General features: G+C 32.4%; 1 protein-coding gene across 1 annotated transcript; it reads right to left on the bottom strand.

Annotated features, from left to right (window-relative positions):
* Window positions 1-4097: 4097 nt before the first annotated feature.
* Window positions 4098-5477, bottom strand: LOC146907802 (L-type lectin-domain containing receptor kinase VIII.1-like). Its single transcript, XM_085725874.1, has one exon. It carries the CDS (start codon window positions 5291-5293, stop codon window positions 4235-4237), a length of 1059 nt encoding a protein of 352 aa, XP_085582000.1. The 5' UTR covers window positions 5294-5477; the 3' UTR covers window positions 4098-4234.
* Window positions 5478-21393: the final 15916 nt, after the last annotated feature.

The raw sequence follows: 21393 nt of genomic DNA, 5'->3' as shown, positions 1-21393 counted from the left end.
ACGAGATGGGTCCAGTCCAAGCAACATCAAATTTCCTGTACTCTTCAATCACCGATCCCTCCGTTAATTCTGAATAAGCTTCTTTAATTGAATATTTATTCTTCGACCACACCCATCTATCTTTATCTTCACCATTTCCTCGTATATTTGCTCTTTGGATTTTCCTTTTGAGCTTCTCTTCCAACTCGGATATATGCGACTTAACTCCCTTCTCCGTTTGAAATTCAATTTCCACTCATCACCTTCAACCTACAATATATTTCTCACAAAATCATTTTTATCGGACAATGATTGGCAAAGAGGGGTTTGAAAAAATTTATGAAGAGTTAAAATATTCTCTTAATCTTCGCGTATGTTTGGTTGTGCGGTCGGGAGAGTTAATTTTGGTTAAAAGGGATTCTGACTAAAAGTGGTTTGTGTTTTGATACGTTCATGTAAAAGTGAGTTGGACTATAAATTTGTGTGTGAAAATCATTTCTGTAACCAAAATCTACAAATCATAGCTTCAAGCTGAATCAATTATAGAGGCGGAATTAATTCTACTCGATGACAATCAAACATATCAAAATCAATTCTACACATCGAGAATCAATTATCTCTCTCTCTCTCTCTCTCTCTCTCTCTCTCTCTCTCTCTCTCTCTCTCTCTCTCTCTCTCTCTCTCTCTCTCTCTCTCTCTCTCTCTCTCTCTCTCTCTCTCTCTCTCTCTCTCATGTTGTCTTCTTCTATCTTTTTACTATCTGTTATCTCTTTTTTTCCTGATTAGACTGATTCCATTTTTGTTTAATTTCTCGTCTAATTCCCTACTTTTAAATCAATATTGCATATTATTCATTTTCATCCATCTCTATCTTTGTTATTTCCTTTTGGGACGTACGTAAATTCTCAACCCTTACAACGTACCTACAAATATCCCAAAGTACACTAAATATTCGACTAGAAACCTTCAAAAAATTTGGTTAATTTATTATTATTATTGTTTTGTGTTAATCTTGAAGTGTTTCAATTAAATTCAAGTGTTATGTATAAAGTAGCACTCTGCATTTCGGATGTGCAAAACAGTGTTGCAAAGCACTGTTTTCTTCACCACGCGTGAAAGGCGTCATACCACGCGTGAGGCGTGTGCAACATATTTCTACTCTCTTTTTATTTATATTTTTCTATCATGAAAGGTTAAAAAAGTTATTTCTTATAACGGTAAAAAAATTTATTTGTATTAAAGGGGCAAACAAGTTAGTTCAATATATTTAAGAGACATTCTATAATTGGTTTTATTTTTCTATCATGGTGTTTCAAATTCAAGTGTTAAAGAGACATTCCAGGTGTGCATTCAAGTGTTATTTCTTATAATTGTAAAGTTTTTTTAACGATTCCATAGCTAGGTAATATTTAATTGGTTTAAAGAAAGATTGAACTTTTAACATTATAAAGTGTTCAAAATCTTTTTAATTTCTTACGTGCATAGTGGGGAAAATATAGCTAAACTTATGAAGTATGTTTATGTTATGATCCTCTTTATTTCTCTATTTCTTGTTGCAATGAACGTTAACGGTATGCCATTTTGCATTTTTAAATTCTTGCACAATGTTTTATCGCATTTGATTTCTAACAATCTTATTTTCGGTTTTCAAATTTCAGCACTTTATGTATGTCGTAGTGTCTCTGATTGTCCAGAAAATTTTTGTGTGCCTCCTCTGACTATCCGGTGTGTTAATTACATATGTATATGTGATGATCCTCCATATGGTGAACCGGAATATGATAACAACGATGATTTTGTGATTGTGAAGAGAGAGAAACCAAAAATTAAAAATGAAGAGATGATGATGAGAGAGAGGGACATGATGATAGAGATAGAGACATATAGCGTCGCAGATGATCTTGATCCTCACTTATAATTATATCGTATGAGTACAAGACCAAAGAGAAGGCCAAGATGTCTTACAAGGAAGAATGATTTATTTCACTCGTATAATATCTAAGAAATAGTTTATGATAAAATATTTGATGATATGTATTTTAATTATTGTGTTGGCACCCACTAATTGGTAGTTTGTTGTTAATTTTCCTTTCCAAATTTTATAGACCATGAGATTATGGTTTTGTAATTGTACTCTAAAAATGATGGTAACTAAATGAAATAAAGTAATAAATAAAATTATTTAGACTGTCTTCCTCTCTCTAATCTCAATTGGTTAAGATGATGGTGTCATCCTTAAAAAAAAAAAAAAAAAATTGATGGTCTCATATCCTCCTTGACATAGGTTCAAAACTTTGATTCGACAAAACATTATTACTTTTATTTCGTTTTTATGTCTCGTGTTATTTAATTTTTTTTTATATATCAAAAGATCCCACTGTAAAACTTGGTTTGATCCTCTAAATATGTTGAACCGATCTGGATAAAACATATCAATGTATTTTTTTTTTTTTTAAAGAAGCTAAATTAGTCCATCCAAAATAGTACTTGAGAGAATCGAATCTGAGATCCCAAGTCAATACCACTATGCCTACCCAAGTGGGTTTTATCAATGTTAAATGCCTCTCTCATCAATGGCAATATGTCATACGTGGCTATTTGGATTTGAATGAAATCACGGTCCTACCTCTTGCTCAGCAAGAAGCCAGCCTTTGAAAGTGAATGCAATGCGGTGTGGAGGTGAGTTATCAGATTTCCAGACATGAAGAAAGAAAAACTAAAGCATGATTTTTTTGTACCACAAATTTTGGAGTGAGACATTTTGGTGTACAATATAATCAAGAACATTGCTAAAGCCCTCTAATCCTAAGTCTGCTTCAGGAATTAACAGCAGAAGTAAATGGATTAGTACTACTGTTGAGTACAACTCGTATTCGCTGATATGTGGACACATACCATATCGGAGCAAGTGGAACTGAAAGCGCAACTTGCAAAACTGGACCGTAGTATTTAAACAAAGCTTTGTACTAGTACTCTGTAACACTCAAATTCATTGCATTATACTAGTATATTACAGCGGCCACTTTGTTGCCGAAGATGTAGGACACATTGGCCTAACTTCGTGATCAATTATCGTGTTCTTGTGTGTTTATTTATCTGCTTACTTTAGGATTTAATTCACTATTCTAACAGTAACAATAACAGACACTGGTACATTACATCACTTACACATAGCTCAACCAAGTAGGCATTGAGGTTCCAGTTAAGCAAAAAAGCCAGCTAACAAAAACATCTAATAAACCAAGAAAAAGAAAATACTCAAACAATCATAATGTCAACAAAATTATGCAGCAAATAGAAACCAATTTATCAAAAAAAAAAAAAAAAACTGAGCTAAATATATTAGTTGCCAAGCAATAATGATCAAAATAAATTTCCTCCACCTACTAGACTATACCAAGCAAAGTCACATGACTATCTTATTACTATTTGAGAAAACATTCACAGAACATACACATTCACAGAGGCTATTTAATAACAATATGCCAAAATATTATAAATGCTTGACATAATATCAAAACAACCATAAACAAGGTTCGAAGTTTCACAAAAACATTTCAAGGTAACATTGTAGGATGCAGTTTAATCTACAGAGGACAAAATAACATAAATAAAATGAACCCTATAGGCTGTAGTGTTGATAGAAGTATGTATACAGTAACACATATCAAGTGACTGGTGATTTTATTGCAGAAATACTATAAGCTGAATGCAGAGAGCCATAGAGCATGATTTGAAGATGCTATAAAAGAATTCCTATACAACTGCATTATGTGTCAGAATATTGGTTAAATGTAGCAGAATGTGCAAACAAATCAAAGTTCTTGTTAATCAAACAGCTACATAATTAACAATCTCTATGTATGATATTTTTCTTTCTTATATTTGAGTTCCTTAAAGTGCACAGTCACAGTGAACAGAAGTGTAATGCAGATAAGGGCCACCCTAAATTGTTACCATGAAGCAATCAATGTTACATAGACAAACAGATTTTGCTAATTTTCTATCTCCATACAACAAAATCTTAGTCAGCAAACATCATATATAACATAGACTTAGGTTTGTTTAAAAAGAAAAGCAAGCCAAGTAACCTTTAATGCAGAAAGAATGGATCTCAATTTGCTCAAAAATAGACAATAACATATGAAAAAGTAACTTAATTAGTTCTTTATCAAACTACAAACACAGCAAAACCTGAATACAAGGAACATCGATTTACAACACACACGCATCCAACTAGTTCGATCTTGTAGATCTACTCCTTACCATCTTTAAGGGGTTTATCAACAACAATGTTCACTTTCTTGTACTCGCAATCTACCGGCTGCATAACACACTCCTCAGGCACCACAGGACGTCTATTACCAAACATCGTCCACAAATAAAGCACGGTGAATGCCGCCAATGCTCCACATCCAGAACCAAATATCATTGCAGCAAGAATTCTTAAAACACAATCACTCCTCGGTTTATCTGCCGGTGGACTATATGTGTTCTTAGCATAATAAGCTTTTGTATCCATCGGCTCCGAATGCATAAAATGCCGAAAATGCCTTACATCAAAGCTCCATGAATAGAGAAAACATGCTTGAGAAGATTTCCCTTTCATTGAACTAAACCCTGCAAAAATCTCCTCAATTGTCCAATTATTCGACAAATCAACCGATTGCCATAGCAACGGATCAACCGGCTTTGAGTGACCGTATCGACTCAACCTAACTTCCAAACGCCTCGAATTCGAATCATAATCAATCCAAGCATGCAATTTTCCACCATTTCTTATAACCATATTAACAGAAGACACATTGATTCTCTTAACAGGAACAGAACCACCAACATCAATAGCCATACCAAAACTATCAGAACTCTTATTCCTAACATCTCTTGAAGCAATAAACTCAACAGCTACAACCCTAGAATCCTTTTTCTTCAAACCAAAAGAACCATTACCAAAAACTTCACCTTCAAAACCCTTTGGAACCATAACAAAAGCCAACCCATTTCCATCACCAAAAGACAATGAAAACTCAAAATAGCTTGAAAATGACACCAACAACTTTGGTTCATCCTCAAAATCAACAACCCTAATAGGTTTCTTATACATAACTTTCCCATTTCCAGAATCACCATACCCAGAAAGCAGAACTTCAGAACCACCATTAACAACTTTTGCATTGCCATAAAATCCTAAAACAGACTTAAAGTTTGGATCTTTACCAAAATCATTGAAGGAAAAAGATGAAACAGGATCAAAAGCATGGATTTTTAAGCACAAAATGATAATGGCAAAGGGTATGATGAAGAATGTGGCCATAATTGAAGTGGGTTTGAGGTTAATTTTGGGGGGTGTGAAGTTAATTTTGGTGGGTTGAAGCCATTTGCATCAAAAGAGGGATTTGTTAATTTCTAGGGTTTGAAGAAGAAGAAAACTGAGAAGAAAGTTAAGAATATTGGGGAAAAAGGAAAGAAAGTTGTTGGACTTGGAGGTTGTGAAAATTAAATACGTTTTAACTGTTTTTGCTCCATTTGTTTGTTGCTGCATTGGGTGCACTTTACTTTCACTTTCTTCAGTGGTAGACAGTGATGGGAATACATTAAAAAAGGTATTTAATAATAAGATATTTTATATTTAATGAATTTCTTCTTTAAAAAAAAGTAGTTAATGAATTTATACTTTTGATTTAGTAAGAAATAATTTTGAAGCTTTTTTATTGCGAATGTCTTTTTTTGTTTTTGTAAACCATCTGAATCAAGAAACTCTGGTAATCTAAAGTTTAACCATGATGTAGTAAATCACTCAAAATTATTTCTTTTAATAATTGAATTATGATTCTCTTGAACAAATCCTCCTTTGATAAAATTCATTAACCACATTAACTAATTACTTGATTTTTATTTATTGTGAATGCCTAATGATAAAAGAAAGTTAATATTTTTTTTTTCAAAGTAGTATAACAACATGAAAAATAATTTGAACAATTTGTATAAGCCCTCTAAATTTCTTCTCTAATACATCTTTTAATTTCTCTCATATTCAGAAAAATTTGTACTATGAAGAAAAATAAACTCTTCAAAGTCTTTATTTCTCTCCGCTTACTCTTTTTTCAAAGCTCTTGTCTCCTTCCCATTAGTAGTGAGAATAGCCTAGGTTGAGTTGAGATTTGCGAGACCTAAATCTACTTAGTAAAAAATTAAGACTAAAACTTAAAACGTGCTTTGTGATTTTATTGGATCCGAGAACCTTGGGTTTATCATGTTGAATGACCTTTGAATAAGACATTTTCGTCAACTATTGTCTTCTTCTCTGTCACCCTTGTCCTTCTCCATATGAATAAGGGTGGTGTATTTGCGCGTGCGCGAACACTTAAATTAGTGAGTGGCGTGGGTTGACATGTGTATTTGTGAATATTGAACTTACCATATCCAGGCATAAGAGTCGGTATTTATAGCGAAGGTGTTGGGTTTTGACCCTTGTACCTTTGCCTGGACAACTGTTCTGAAAGGACAGTCGTTGTCCTTTAAGGGACAACTATGAGTGCTTGCTCCTTGATAGGTGTGTGCCAAGGACCATGTTGATTATTCACTTTGGTCCATGTGTTTTTGTGTCGCTAACCATGTTGATGGCTCTTGTACCTTTTCTTGAACAGCTGTTCTGGAAGTACAGTCGTTGTCCTTTTAGGAACAGTTGTAGTCTTTTGAAGGACATATCTGAGTGCTTGCTCCTTGCTAGGTATGTGTCGCGGATAATGTTGGTTGTTCACCTTTGGTATGTGTGCTTATGTGCCACGGGCTTGGAGGACTCCTTGAGGAGCCCTTTGGAACTTATCAATGGTTGGGCATCGACACATACCCGAACAATTTGTCATAAACTTATTTTATAGGTCTGAGACAAGCCTTTCAAAAGTCTAAGATGATATGTTAGTCTATTTAAAAACTTATTTCGTATGAGCATAATTAAATAAATAATTTGATATATGTTTAAATAGACTATAGGTGTGTTCGATTTAACTTTAAAAAAAAATAGATTTTGTGTTAGAAGAATCTAGATACTTTTTTTTAGATTTTTTAAAAAAATATGCAGTTATGTGTGTTTGTTTACTATCTAAAAAATCACTTTTATCTAAACAAAATTATGTCTAATTAGCTCATGTGTTACTCATTATTTTAAAAAGAATGATTTTAGAAAAAGCTAATTAATTCTAATAGGTTTTTATTTTAAAGTTAAAATAGATATTTTTTAGAAAACGATTTTTATAAAATCTCTAAACAAACACTTTAAAATAATAAAAAGATTTTTTTTCCAAAAATAGATTTTTTGTCCTAAAAGAATCCAAAATAAATGCACCCTTACTCTTAAAATGTGTTCAACAAAAGTTTGAATTCTGACTATTTAGTGGTATCCACCGCTAACTATGACTACTTCAGTGTAGTGGATACTGGATAGACTATGAAAGAAAAAAGCTTGTATCATGCACTTTTCAAAGAGAAGAGAATCTAAATATATTAAAAAAAATGAATATTTTGGATTTCTACATAAATAGCTTCACATGATACACGTATGATGTCTTTTTCAATTGTACAAAATGCATACCTGTTGAATTGTTGGTACATCTCTTTCCATATTTAATGCCACAACAAAAATAAGATTTTTTTCTTTAGATATTCGTTTTTAGGAATCTTTTTAGATATAATAAAAATATCAGTTGGGATTTTATTTAATTCATGAAAATTAACCATAGATTTTATTTAGAGGACTGCTAGCTAATAGTGCACTCTTTAAAGTAGTTCCCTCAAAAAAAAAAAAATAGTGCACTCTTTAGAACATATTTTTTCTAACAATATTTTTTTTATTAGTTAAAATTTATGTAGTCCCACAAAAACATGTGTAGAAAAATTTAAATGAGAAATTTTTCAAAAATATAAATAAAGGGAACTGGTTTCAACTTATATAAAAAGATGTTAAGTAAAAAGAATATAATATAAAAAATAATAAGTCAATTTTCAATATGCAAACCTGTAGAGGGACTGAAAATGAAAGAAACGCCAGTAATGCTGGAAGAAAAATAATAATGGAATCTGATGAAACATGTACAGAAGTATCAATCTGTTAAAATATAAATTGGTCTTTTCGAAAAAGAATAAAAATTGTACAGCTCTAACAAGAGTATTAATTCTTTTTTTTAACAAAAAGAGTATCAATACTTGACTTCTGTTCAAAGGGATCCCTTGGAAAGGATTCACATTATTAATTAATCATATGCTTTCCCTAAAAAAAAAAAAATCATATGCTTAGAAAATATCCGTCCATGAAATTGAAAGCATTGAGTAACTTTTGTTATTAGAGGTTACGATGTGACTAGTTAACTTAGTATATCACATTTCCTTCAAAAAAAACTTAGTATATCACATTGTCTTTCAAAAGAAAACTTAGTATATCACATTGACTTCACATTATTGTTGGTTGATTATCAACTAATTTACCTACGAAATCAAAGTTATATTAGGGCAAATTTGTGGTGGCTAATTACTAAGGGTGTATAAAATTTGATCCTATCTTACAGCCCATCTCGGCCCGAACCTAACTAAAAGAAAAACATAAACAAAAAAATATGGGATATGATATAGACATAACTTAAACAAGAATCATGTTCGAATTATCTCTCATGTTCGAATTATCTCCGTCTCTCACACATGACTCTTTCACTTTCACAATACTCACTTTATTTCAAATCTCAACCTAGAGTTCACTTCACATGCCGTCACTCCTTGCCTCTTTTGACTCAATCTCATGTCGTCATTTCTCCAACTTAGTCTCACATTGTCGCAAACCGTTGACGATTGTGCTCTTTAATTGACGCACCATTTATTTTGGTCATAAAGAATACAAAATATTAATTAATTTGTAACAAAAATTCCCACTTTTGATTTGTTTATAAGAGTGTACTACATTTGATGATGATGTTATTTAATAGGACATGGTTTCGGGTCACATGCAACACGACCTTACATGTCCTTTGTACCCCTACTAGTAAGTAGCAATTCAATCTCTAAAAGACCTAAATCTCATATCCAATTTTCTTATAGTGTGCAAGCATTAATGTAGAATCAATGTGGTGAGGACAAATTTATTTAACGTGTCACATTATTGTCGATGTTGTTGTTGAACTTGAAAGTTAATTATTGTATTGACTAATAAGTTTCGACCATGATTCCATTTTCTTCGAGTGAATACGCTAAAGAATTTTTTTTATCGCTATACTATAAGTTCCTTGACTACTCCAAAGTTTGCTAGATACTGTACAATGTTTGAGTTATTATTGAGCCACTAAACTGAGAAATGGATAAAATGTGAATGAAAGCAAAACAATAAATGAATAAATTGCGCAAAAAGATTGTTTGATTGATAATGTATGTTGAACAAATTTACAATCACAATACTTATAGACAAACATTAGTCATGCCGGTCAAAATGACATGACCTGTAAAATTTAGCCTTGCTTGGCTAATCTTGTTGGTAATGTGTGAACTATTCCAATGTTAAGGATACGTATGCCCCACATATGGCTTGGTCTTCCTTCTTTTGGGGTATTTCTGGTTTTCTTTATCCAAGAACATGCTTTTGTGCTCATAGATACTTCGGTTAGTGACATGACACTACAAACATGAAAGACAAATATAATGTTTAAACAGTCAAGTTTCACAAAGTTTTGATTTATTATCACCTCATGATCTTAGTGGATCTCGTTAAACTTGAGAAAGAAAAAAAATCAACTTACTTGCATTCGACTCGTTTTATATTCACCTGACCTTTAATCGACTAATGGAAACTCGCCTAATCCTAAATTCAATGTTTTTTTTTAAAAAAAATAATCATAAATTCAATGACTAATATGCTTAAACTGATGTTTTTTCACCTGACAATTAGATCAACTACTCAGATCATTCAACTCTGTTAAACTGATGTGTAATCTAATCCATCTTTCTAATTTCAACAACTTAGATTTATTATTGAGTCAAACCGTGTGTTTTTCTACATCACCAAATCCCAATCCCTACATTTTTTAGGTAACTTAGTTCTAGAAAAGCTTCTTATAAGAAAACAAAACTATAAAAGGCGTGTGGGGTTGACATGTGCCAAATGGCAGAAAAGGGTTTGGACATTTATATTTTAAAAATTAAATAACACAAACATAATAGTTTTTTTTTTAAGAAGCCAAAATGAAATTAGATTAAACACCAGGAGTAATTCATCTCGCACAACGTGTACAAAGAGAATCACTCCTCCAAAAATACAAGATTAGGTTTCTGTTACTACACAAAACATAATGAAAAATGGACAAGAAAGTATGTAATGATGATAAGAGACCCATACACAAACACAAACATAATAGTATTAAGGGACCCATACACATATAAGTATATAATGATGATAATAATTTTCTTTAAAAGCAATCAAACAATTAATATTTTGTTAAAATTTCATTAACCTATATATAACTATTTTGTATTAGTAAATAAATTAAAAATAAGACTGATTTGCATTTTTGTTAAACATATGAATCATATTTTGTCCTCAATAGCTTGTCTCGTGTATGTAGCTTGGACATCAAGTAGATAGCACCATTGAGGCATTGACACAATTCAGATTTGCTCCAATCTGCAAGGCAGGAGAACGACCTTTCTTGGTTTGCATTCAACTATTGATGGTGAGCTGTGCTATGCTATGCTTGGTGTGGTGGTCACCACTTTGTACAAATGTACATATTTGTTTGCTAAAATTAAGACTATAGGGTAAAATCAAATTAAAAATTGAAACAAAATAAAGTATACTACGCGTGCTTTGTTTGTCTTGCTTGTTCCTAAACCTGACATGTGAAGGGTATATATTAACATTCTTTGTTTTGCTTCTCTGCGACAGCTGTTGTATTTTGGATCTATAGAGTTTAATTCAACTGTAGTCCAGTTCAAAAGTACCGTATAATGTCAGCTTTGAATTATACTTCATCCTATCTCAAATCTCAAATATAAACATACCTGAAGTTAAAAAAAAAAAATGAATGTATTTAGTTTATATTTTAGATCAAATACATCAATTTTTATTTATATTTAATATCGGAAGAAGTACTTTATAAAACTTTAATTTTATCCATCTTCTACCGCAAGTCTTTAACCACTTCAAAAAGTTTGAGGTTATGAAATCAACTAATGCTACTCATTGATCAACCGATTCTAATTCGATTTGTATGAAAGATGTGGATGTTTGGTTTTATTCATCAAATTCAAACATTTTACATTTGAAAATTATGAGTCATGTAATGTTCAAACACGAGAAAATCCAGAGAGATCATCTACATAGGGGTTAAGAGCACCACACAAATTTGCTGAACATCACACTTTAACCTAAAACTTTGAGTTTATGAGTCAGTTTATTTATACTCTATTAATTTTTTCATTTGAGTCTGTCAAAACATTTTTTTACTCATAGTTGTATCAATGTAAGATTTGCTCCTTAAACAAAATTTTGATAAACTAGAAGAGACATTGATGCTTAATTGGAGGAAAAGGATATGAGAGAAAATAATTGTAAAAAGAAATTGAAATAAATATAAATACATAAAACTTAGAAGATGTTATAAACGAATAAAACTCTAATAGTTTGAAGTTAGTCGATAAGATGGGTTAGTAAAATATAGTAATTAAAAAAATGTTGGTTTGACTTCATTTGTCGCACCAGTTTTCTAGAGTCACAAATATAAATGAATAATGTTTGGTCACATACACGTAAGAAGACTTTTCCTCAAAATATTAAATCATTTTACTACCAACCTTTTTAAATCATTAAAAATAATATTTTAATGTATGTGTGTCCAAAACTATTCATTTATGCATATGACCATAGTAGAATTTCTCTCATTTACGAGTAGCACTTTGGTGTCATAGCTTTGGTGCCATTGGTGTCATAGCTTGCATCTCCACCACACACACACATCACACACACATCCCCACACACATCCACACACATCAATGGCCAGGATTTCCCCAATGGCACCAATGGCACCAAAACTATGTCATGGAAGTATTTCCCCTCATTTACCTAGCCCAATCACCATATCATCAAACCTCTTTATTTTAGAACACCAGTATTATATAATTCTGCGGTCTAAAAACTCTGATGCATCAGATATGACTAGTTTATATGGCAGCTATAACTGAATTGTGAGAGCATGTGAGACTCTGATGAGAAATCACAAAATGCTGAAAGGTCACAACCTTATCACTGGTTTGCATGAGGGTTGGTCTCGGTTTCCCCCTTTTGCTTGTGTTATTTCGCTTTCACAATGCTTTATTAGCTCTGTGTTTCACCTTTTATGTGAAAATGTTTGGAATCGAGCAACAACAGAGTTTACTGCAAATGTCAAAGTTTATATAGTTTCAAAGATTTAATTTATACACGTTGCGAGTGTATAATTTTCTTTTGGGTCTTGTTAACTCGTGCCCCCGGGACACTAGTTAAGCAACTAAAAATGGAAAGAAAAAACAAAGTCAACATTAAAAGCAGCACTTTTTCAAATTTCAAAAAGTAAAATATACAATTTTCTAGAAAACATTTCCTTTTATAATTCCTTAACTAGTGCCCCGGTCTCCCTTTTCTTTTATGCATGTATCTAATTAATTATTTTTTTCTTTCTTCAATAGCCTAATAGCAAGAAATAATTAAAGTGAATAAGTGAAGTGTACAGAGTTCGAAGTCTGACCTTACATATATAATATAATATCTCAGTCAATTGATCTATGTTTTAGAAAATTGTTTACCATATTATTTAATGAGTATCACAAGTTATATATTTTTAATTAATTAAATAATGTGACAACACATATTAAATACACGTGTAAAACTCTTTTATATTCAGTGGCGGAGCCAGGATTTTTCTAGAGCCTGGGCGAAATTTGTATCCCGAATTCATATATGACATAATACATACATATATATATATATATATATATATATAGTCATAAATAGAAATAAAAGAGGTTCATTATTTTTTAACAAAAGTACAATTTGAAATAAGAGAGAAGAAATATAACCTGACAATGACGTGTTAAATAAAATTAGGAGGTAAATGCCCTTGTACTTCAACAAAACGGTCTTCGCGGTGTGAATTAATCAAAACGTTTCACAAAACGTATTAAAACTATTTATATTATCATATAATGTATAATAACTTAGATTAATACTTTTTTTCATAATTATAACATGTTTAAAGTAAATATAATAATAAAAATAGACTACATTTAGTAAAGATAGAATGTTTGACAGATTGAAAAGAAATTAACTAATAAATAACTATTCATAGCATATCTTTAAACAAAGTTCATGATCAATTAACTACATTTAGTTCACATCATTAATTTTTACGAATAAAAAAGAGGCATTAAAGTGCCAAAAATGGTGTAAAAAATAATAAAAATGGTGAAGAAATAAATAAAATTAAAGTTGGCTCAGCTGGATTAAATATGGACCAATTGATGTATCAAGGGGTCCAAATTTAATCACTAAAGGGTTCATCACAGCCACAAGATCTAAATCAAAGAGTTAAAAAAACAAGGGTGCAGATATGAAAAAAGGGGTGCAAAAGCAACAACATATAGGACAAAACTGCAGGTGGGACCCGCGGTCAACAAGGAAGGAAGGAGGTCAACTCCTTCTTCTTCCTTTCTTCACGTTGAACAACAACATGAAAACACCATCATGCTTCAAAAATTAAAATCTCAATTCTTCACCAAATCTCACAAACTAAAATACCATTTTGCTTGGATTTTCACGCTGATCATGAATCTAAGCTTATATTTCACAGTGAATGTTTGTATAGAGAGAAAAGCAGAGCCTGGGCAAAAGCAAGTAAAGCAGAAGCAGAAGCATGGAGTCGCGACTAATGGGTTGGGCTTGTTGCAAGTAAAGCAGAAGCAGAGCCTGGGCACTAGCCCAGCCTAGCTGGGGGGTGAAACCGCCCCTGTTTATATTTGTGTATATAAATTAAAATTTAGGAAATACAACAATGTCAAATTTTTGTAGAGAGAACTTTGTCATTAACTACAATCTTAGATGGCTTAAGAGGTTATTCTCTACAATTACACATAAATGATATTTGATTATTAAACTTGTAATTTGTGAGATAGGACCACCAAATTAATAGTCGTGTACTAGTGCTGACCATTAGACACTGTTTCTCTCGTCTGGGATAAAAGCTTTAACAAAACATGATAAAAAGGAACAGAGAGATGATGATGACCACAATAATGAAAATCAGCTTTTTAATGTGGGGTTCATCAACTTGAAGCTAACACACATATGTGAGAATAATATGAGACATATGCACTGTTCAGTGTATTTATACGATAAACAATCTTTTTATTTAAATTTTTATTCTCAACAAAGATTTTAATTTTTTATTTAAAATGCCAAAGATGTTAATCACAATTCTCAACAAAGCTTATTGCAAATATGATATCAAGTGGCATGTTGGTCATAATATGTTTTTTTCCTTACGAAGCCTGATAAAAATCTTAACAAGAGAAGGAAACAAAACATCATGAAATACCTTGTGCAAGGGGAAGAGAAATTTAATTAGGAAAATGTTAGATTGATGGTGCCACATGGGACAAAGAATCCAAATTAGTATTTATTTTTGCTGGTGGTCGGATTTCAACCTCAAATCTTGCATATATTATACATTGCCCCTATCAATTGAACTAAACTTACAAAGACAATCCAAATTAGTATAGCATGAAATGAAATGTACGAGATATAAGTTAGTTAATAAGAAATGAATAATTAAAAAGTAAGGATTAGAGAATTTGTAGAAGTCATTAATTTCTATTAATAAAATTAAATATTTAAAATTAAATAATTTGCAACATTGCGTAATTTTATATTTACAACGGCTAAATTTATCAAACACTTTAATTTTGATAAACTAGTTTTTCAGCAATCAACTATCAACAATAAGGTAACTTTTAAGCTATTAACTAACTTTTCAGCTATCAGCTAACTTATAGATTAATTTTATCCTAGAGGCTATGTGGTTGTTCGTCTTCTTGCATAAATTTGGGCAGTGCCACAAATAGTCTTAAAGAGAGTGACCTAGTACGTGACTCGTCCCAGAAATTTCTTCAGTGGTTGAAAACCTTTTTAAACTGTTTTTTAAAGATTGTTCCAACACCCAACGATTAACCACATCGACCTGCAAAATAACATAAGTCAATCTTTCCACACACTCCCTCACCAACTCCTATTCCCACGTAAACAATCTCCTATGCTACTTCCACGCCTCACCACTCACAACCCAACCCAACCTATTCATATCCACCACCGTTATTAATTTATTTTTAGCTAATTCAAAAAGCCTACTAAACGTAACATCAAACGAAGAACCATCTAGCCACGGGTCACTCCAAAACAAAGTAAAAGACCCATCTCCCACTTCACGCTGAATGTTATCCAACAACCACCCAACTTCTAGCATACCTGCCCCTCCCTGACATTATTCAAATTCTTCCACCACACTGAATGTCTCCCTCCCCGAAAACATAATCTCCCTCTTACCTCACCATACCTCAGACATAAAATTTTATACCAAAAACTCTCATTTTCTTCCAACACCCTCCAAAACCATTTACCAAGTAAAGTTAAATTAAATTCCACATAAAGTATCACTTTTAAACTAAGACATTTTCCTAATATCCCAACCTCTACCCAAAAAAAAACACTAAAAATATATTCAAGAGAAAAAAATGATACCTGAGGGATCTTTGAAGAAGGAAAGAAAATAAACCGGTATATATGACAAAATAGACTTAAGGAGAATCGGCCGACCCCCCAAAAATAAATTCATACTCTTCCACCCCCGACAATCTTCTACTAACCCGCTCAATAAAAGGATACCAAAATTGAACCTTTCTAGAATATCCCACCAATGACCAACCCCAAATACAAAAAAAAAAAAAGGAGGCGACCATGTTTACAGTTCATTATCAAAGCCGCTTCATGCAACCACGACTCAACAACATTGACACCAAATAACATTCTTTTAAGGAAATTAAATTTCAAACCAGAATTCCCCTAAAAAGGGATTAAAACTACCTTTAACGCTCTAACATTAGCCCAACTTTTAACTCACACCAACACAGTATCATCTTAAAACGGTAAATAAGAAACAACCACACTGAAATGCGGCCTCACACCATAACCAGCATACAAGCCATTCTCTACCAATGCATTCATCAAAACGTTTAATCATTCAGCAGCTAAAAGAAACTGAAAAGGATAGAGAGGTTCACCTTAACAAAGCCCTCTTTCAAGCTTAAGTTCATCAGTTGGGCTTCTAGTCACTAAGACTGATTTCGTTGTTGTGGTAATACATTCTGAAATCCATTTTCGACAAAGTGGTGGAAAATATTTTAATCATTACATCATCTAAATACTTCTAATCCACCGAATCATATGTCTTCTCAAAGTCAACCTTAAATAACAACAATTATTTCTTCATGCTACGCGCATCAGCCACTAGCTCATTAGAAATAAGAATACCATCCAGAAATTGTCTACCTTTTAAAAAAGATGTTTGAGTTTCCAAAACCACCTTACAAACAACTTGTCTTAACCTATTAGCCGACACTTTTGACAGAATTTTGTACAAACACCCTACCAAGGAAATAGGTTGAAAATCAACCAATCTTTGAGGAGTGTCAACTTTAGGAATTAAAGCTATAAAAAGTACTATTAATTCCTTTAGTTAACTTACCATTCATGTGGAAATCATAAAAAGAAAGTGACACAGCTCCACATTTAAAATATCCCAGGAATCCTTTATAAAACCAAGATTAATGACATCCGGCCTGGACTTTTAAAGCTGTCAGTTCCACACCGTCTCCTTAATCCCTTCCAATGGAAAAGATTTCCCCTAAAACTTGGTCCTCCCCTTTGACATCCAAAAAAGACATACGATCTTTAACAACTCTGATTTACTTTAGTTTAATTCAATTTATGTGTTTTACAATTCAAATTTGAAAAAAAAAATATGTTAAAGGCAAACTTGTTGCTCAAAAATATTCAACTGAAAGAAAATATTTTTGTGCTACAAGTTTTCCCTTAATATTTCTTTTTGTGCCACGAGTTTGCTCTTAATTTTGTTTTGAAGAACTTTTTTGAAAAGGAATTGTGTTGCTAAGGATAATTTTGTTTATTATTAAAATATTTAAAATTTTATACTTATAGAAATGTTATAAGCATCATAAATATTTTATGAAATGGTAACAAAAAATTTGTAAAATTGAATATGTAATAGCCCGATTTTCGCTAGATTTATTTTATTATTTATTTAATTGTTTTTATGTGTGCTTCTATGTGCTCGTATGTGATTATTTGCCTCTGTGTGTATTTTTTGGTTGGGATTTGTAGAAGTCGGAATTAGAAGGGCATTTTAGTCATTTTGGACTCAGGGGTATTTTGGTCATTTTGTGAGTAGGGGTAATTTGGTAATTTTGCTGAGGATTATTTTTGGTGCTTAGTGAGAGTTAGTATTATTTTATTAAGTACTAGGGAGTTGTACCGAATTGTTTTATTACCGGCAGGTGACCGTTATTATTACATTTTACCGTTAAGTGAGTGGTAACATTTTGGGTTAGATTAGTAATGGGTTAGGCCCATTAAGACATTGTGAGTTGAGCCCGATTAGTAAGAGCCTATATAAACACTATTCTTTGAGAGAAATAGGGTTTTACCAACATTTTCACAATTGAGAAGAGATAGAGATAGAGAGAAGACAAGGGTTGAAGAGGAAGACCTAGAGAGGGCTAGAGGGAGCTAGAGATTCAAGCTTTGGGAGCTAAAGTGAAGCCTTAGTTGGTGTTGTAAAGAATTAATTAAGGTAAGGGGTTTAGACTTTAATCATAATTAATAGTTGTTATTCTTCCCTAAATCTTTGATTAAGTGGTTAATTTGATTTTGGTTGTAAAAATTCGTGCTTAATTTTGATGACATGATTCTATGCATGAATTGAATGTTAATTGTGTTGTTGTTGTTGAATTTGTATGTCAAAATGAGTTTATATGCATATGACATGTTCTTGGGTGAAATTGATGATGAATAATGTTGTGGTTGTTAGATTGATGATGAATTCATGTTCCAATGTTATTGTTGTTGTTGTTAGATATGTTGTTGTTTAATTGATGCATTGGGTGTCATGAATTTGGTAAATTGGTGATGAAATTTTGTTGTTGTTGTTGAAAATTGAGAAGTGTTGGTGAATTGATGAATTTTGATGTGTTGATGTTTCAATTTCAAAACTTATGCATGTTTAAGTGTTTTGAAGCATATATGACCTATAAACATCTTTGGGATTAAGTTTTGGGGTTTGGAATGATCAAAATTGGGATTTTGGGTTGAAATGGGTTTGAAACCCAAAAGTTGGTGACTGAACTGATGAAGCCTCGCTTAAGCGAGCCATCAGCGAGCTCTAAGCGAGCGTGCCCATAGCCTTCTGGACATAGTTCGCTTAAGCGAGCTCCAAGCGAGCTTCATCTGCAGGTTCTGCACGTAGTTCGCTTAAGCGAGCTCCAAGCGAGCGAGGTCCAGTAGCCTCTGTAAGCTGGTCGCTTAAGCGAGCAGACTTCGCTTAAGCGAGCCATGCCCTGTTCAGCCATTTTTGATCTTTTGTTTCGTGTACTTGGGGACCAATCCGAGCTTTCTAAAATGTTTCTTTTGGCTTGATTAACCTCTGTTTATACATTTAATCGTACTGAAACTTCTTTTGAATGGAATTGGACTTGGTTTGTGAATTGAACTTAAACTTTTGAAAAATGGTTCAAGAACGCCGATTTTCCGAAAACTCGTTTTTGTCCGGAAAATGAAGTAGGATTGAGGTTGTATAATGTTTATATGATTTCTAAAAATTGATTTGATTGGTTTCATCAAGTCTTAATTTGTTTTGCTTTGGAAATGAGAAATTCCTTGAAAAATGATAAAGAGAGACGAACTTTGAGTTTTTCATGATTTTGTCACATTTGGCCGGTGAAACGCCAAAGTATCCTCTACTACACTCACATGTGGCCTAGAGGTATACTTAGTTGAGGCATTGAATCTTGTTTACTTGGTTTGGTTCAATAATTTCAATTATTTTGAAAATGAGATAAGATAGACGAACTTTGTTGAAAACGGTTCCTTTGAACCAATTACCTTGTAAATTTTTTGTGAATGACTTTATATGATTAATCGAGGATATGTGGATGATTAGTGAAGGTTGAATATGATGTTGATCATGAAATGTTGTGTTGATCCATTTTACTTGATTTATGAAAAGTATATGGAATTGTTGTGATATGTTGTGCATGTTGATGTTGATGTGGGTGATGATGACTCTTATGTGAATTGAGATTTGTTGAATGTATGGACATGTATACTTGATAATGCAAATGTTGTTGAGTTAGTCAATGTAATTGGAGGTGTACTTTTACATTGTCGTTGATAGTTGTTGAAGTTGTGCATTATCGGGCCGTTGTTGTATGTCCATGCATCATGAGTCATATGTTGAAATGTAAAAGGAGGTGTACTTTTACATAGTTGTTGTAAGAGGAGGTGTACTCTTACATAGATGTGCAGTTGGCATCTAATGACTGTTGTTACGGTACCACATGCATATATGTATCGAGTTTAGGCGCATTGCATAATGGCATGTGGTCTCGTTGCGAATGTGAATAATGTTTGTTGGTGATATGTGCATTGATGGTTGCTTGTTGTGATATTGGATTGGTTGTTTGAATGTATATCTGGAGGTTAATTGTTTATGCAAACTATTTGGAAATTGAATTGTTTTATTCATTTCATTTATTATTTATTAATTATGATTAATGTAAAGCTAACCTCCAGTGGTTTTTGCCGCCTACCTGTCTGTATGGATGGGTAGACGCCGTGCATGATTAGTTGCTTTGGTGAGTTGATGCTTGGATAGCGGGAGTTGTCTTGTTGTCGATTGTCGAGTCTAGATTTTAGGCTCTGATTAGGGTGTAGTGTCCTTTTGTTTCTGTTGAATTCTGTTTTGTTGTTGAGATTTGTCCATTGTCGGACTTGGAGGATTATTTTTGTATGTTGATGTAGTGTTGACCATGACATGTTTTGCTGGAGATATTTTATTTGTATCCGCTGCTACTGTTGATATATTATTATATATGCATGTTGAATTTGGATTTTGTTTAGACGTAGCGTCTATTTCTTGAATATTTGCCATATTCACGTGTTTTATCGCTTTAATAGAAATAGGGCGTTACAGAATACAATTTCAATATTTTCAATTTTTGAAAATGTCAATCAGATGTTAAAACAAACACATTTTGTGTTTCTTGAAATTTAATTTCAAAAATGAAAATTTTCTGAAATGAAATAGAAAATAAAAATAGGAAATGAGTTGGCCCTAGTTTTAGTGAGAGAAACTCTAACTTCTCTCTAATTTCTCTTTATTTTTTACTCATTGAAGATGGGTGGTTTTATGTTATTTTTTAACCTAGAATCACTCTTATGTATCTTTTTTCCCATTTCTAACGATCTAAATAAGTGATCACTCTGCATATTTTTTCCCTTTCTTTTGATCTAAATAAGTGATTTTCACATGTATAAGGTTTTTTCTTTTGTGTTTTTTTTCGTGATTTCATCGTCTGAGTGCGGCGTTGTGTTGTTCGTCGTCTTGTGTGGTGTTTTTTATCTGGCGTCTTGTTGCGGTGTTCGTTTGGTTCATATTGAAATATCAGCTTTAGTCAATCACAGATTCAATCAATGATTTAAACGTCAACGTTGCAAATCCGGAAGCATGTGTATTCTGGTGATTTAGATTTTATCATATTATTTGTAGGCTTTTTTCCGTTGTATGCTAGGAACTTAGGTGGTTTGTTAGCAGATTCAACTTTACATTTTTAGCGATTATTGTATCTCATGTATTCTATCGATTTGAATTAATGAATATATTTTTTTTTGTTGGAAATAAATAGGAAATGACTTCGCAAAGCACACGACCCCTAAGGAAACATGTACTACATAACTCATTTGAAACAACATCAATTTTTTGCTGGTCTTCCTTTTCAATACTTGCAACTCCTTGAACATAAGTGAGGTTAGAAATATTAGCTATTTGAACGAAAGAAACAATTTGCTTACATGCCATGGAAATACTAGTGATAATTGTGAATATTGCATTGAATAAGAAGAGAAAGGGTGAGAGAGAATTTCTTATTTCTGTAAAACTGATAGTACAATAGATCAGTAGCTATACAGGGTATTTATATCAAAGAGAAAGTGTAACAACAACTAATTATGACGTAATATAGAAGGTTATAGTATATCAGAAGCTATCCTAATTATGAGGTAAT

This window comes from Medicago sativa, chromosome 7 (assembly GCF_051527215.1).
Source record: "Medicago sativa cultivar Bolivia chromosome 7, Bolivia_mono, whole genome shotgun sequence".
Lineage (NCBI taxonomy): Eukaryota > Viridiplantae > Streptophyta > Magnoliopsida > Fabales > Fabaceae > Medicago > Medicago sativa.
Note: the sequence above shows the minus strand (reverse complement) of the source record. Positions and strands in the feature narration are given on the sequence as shown.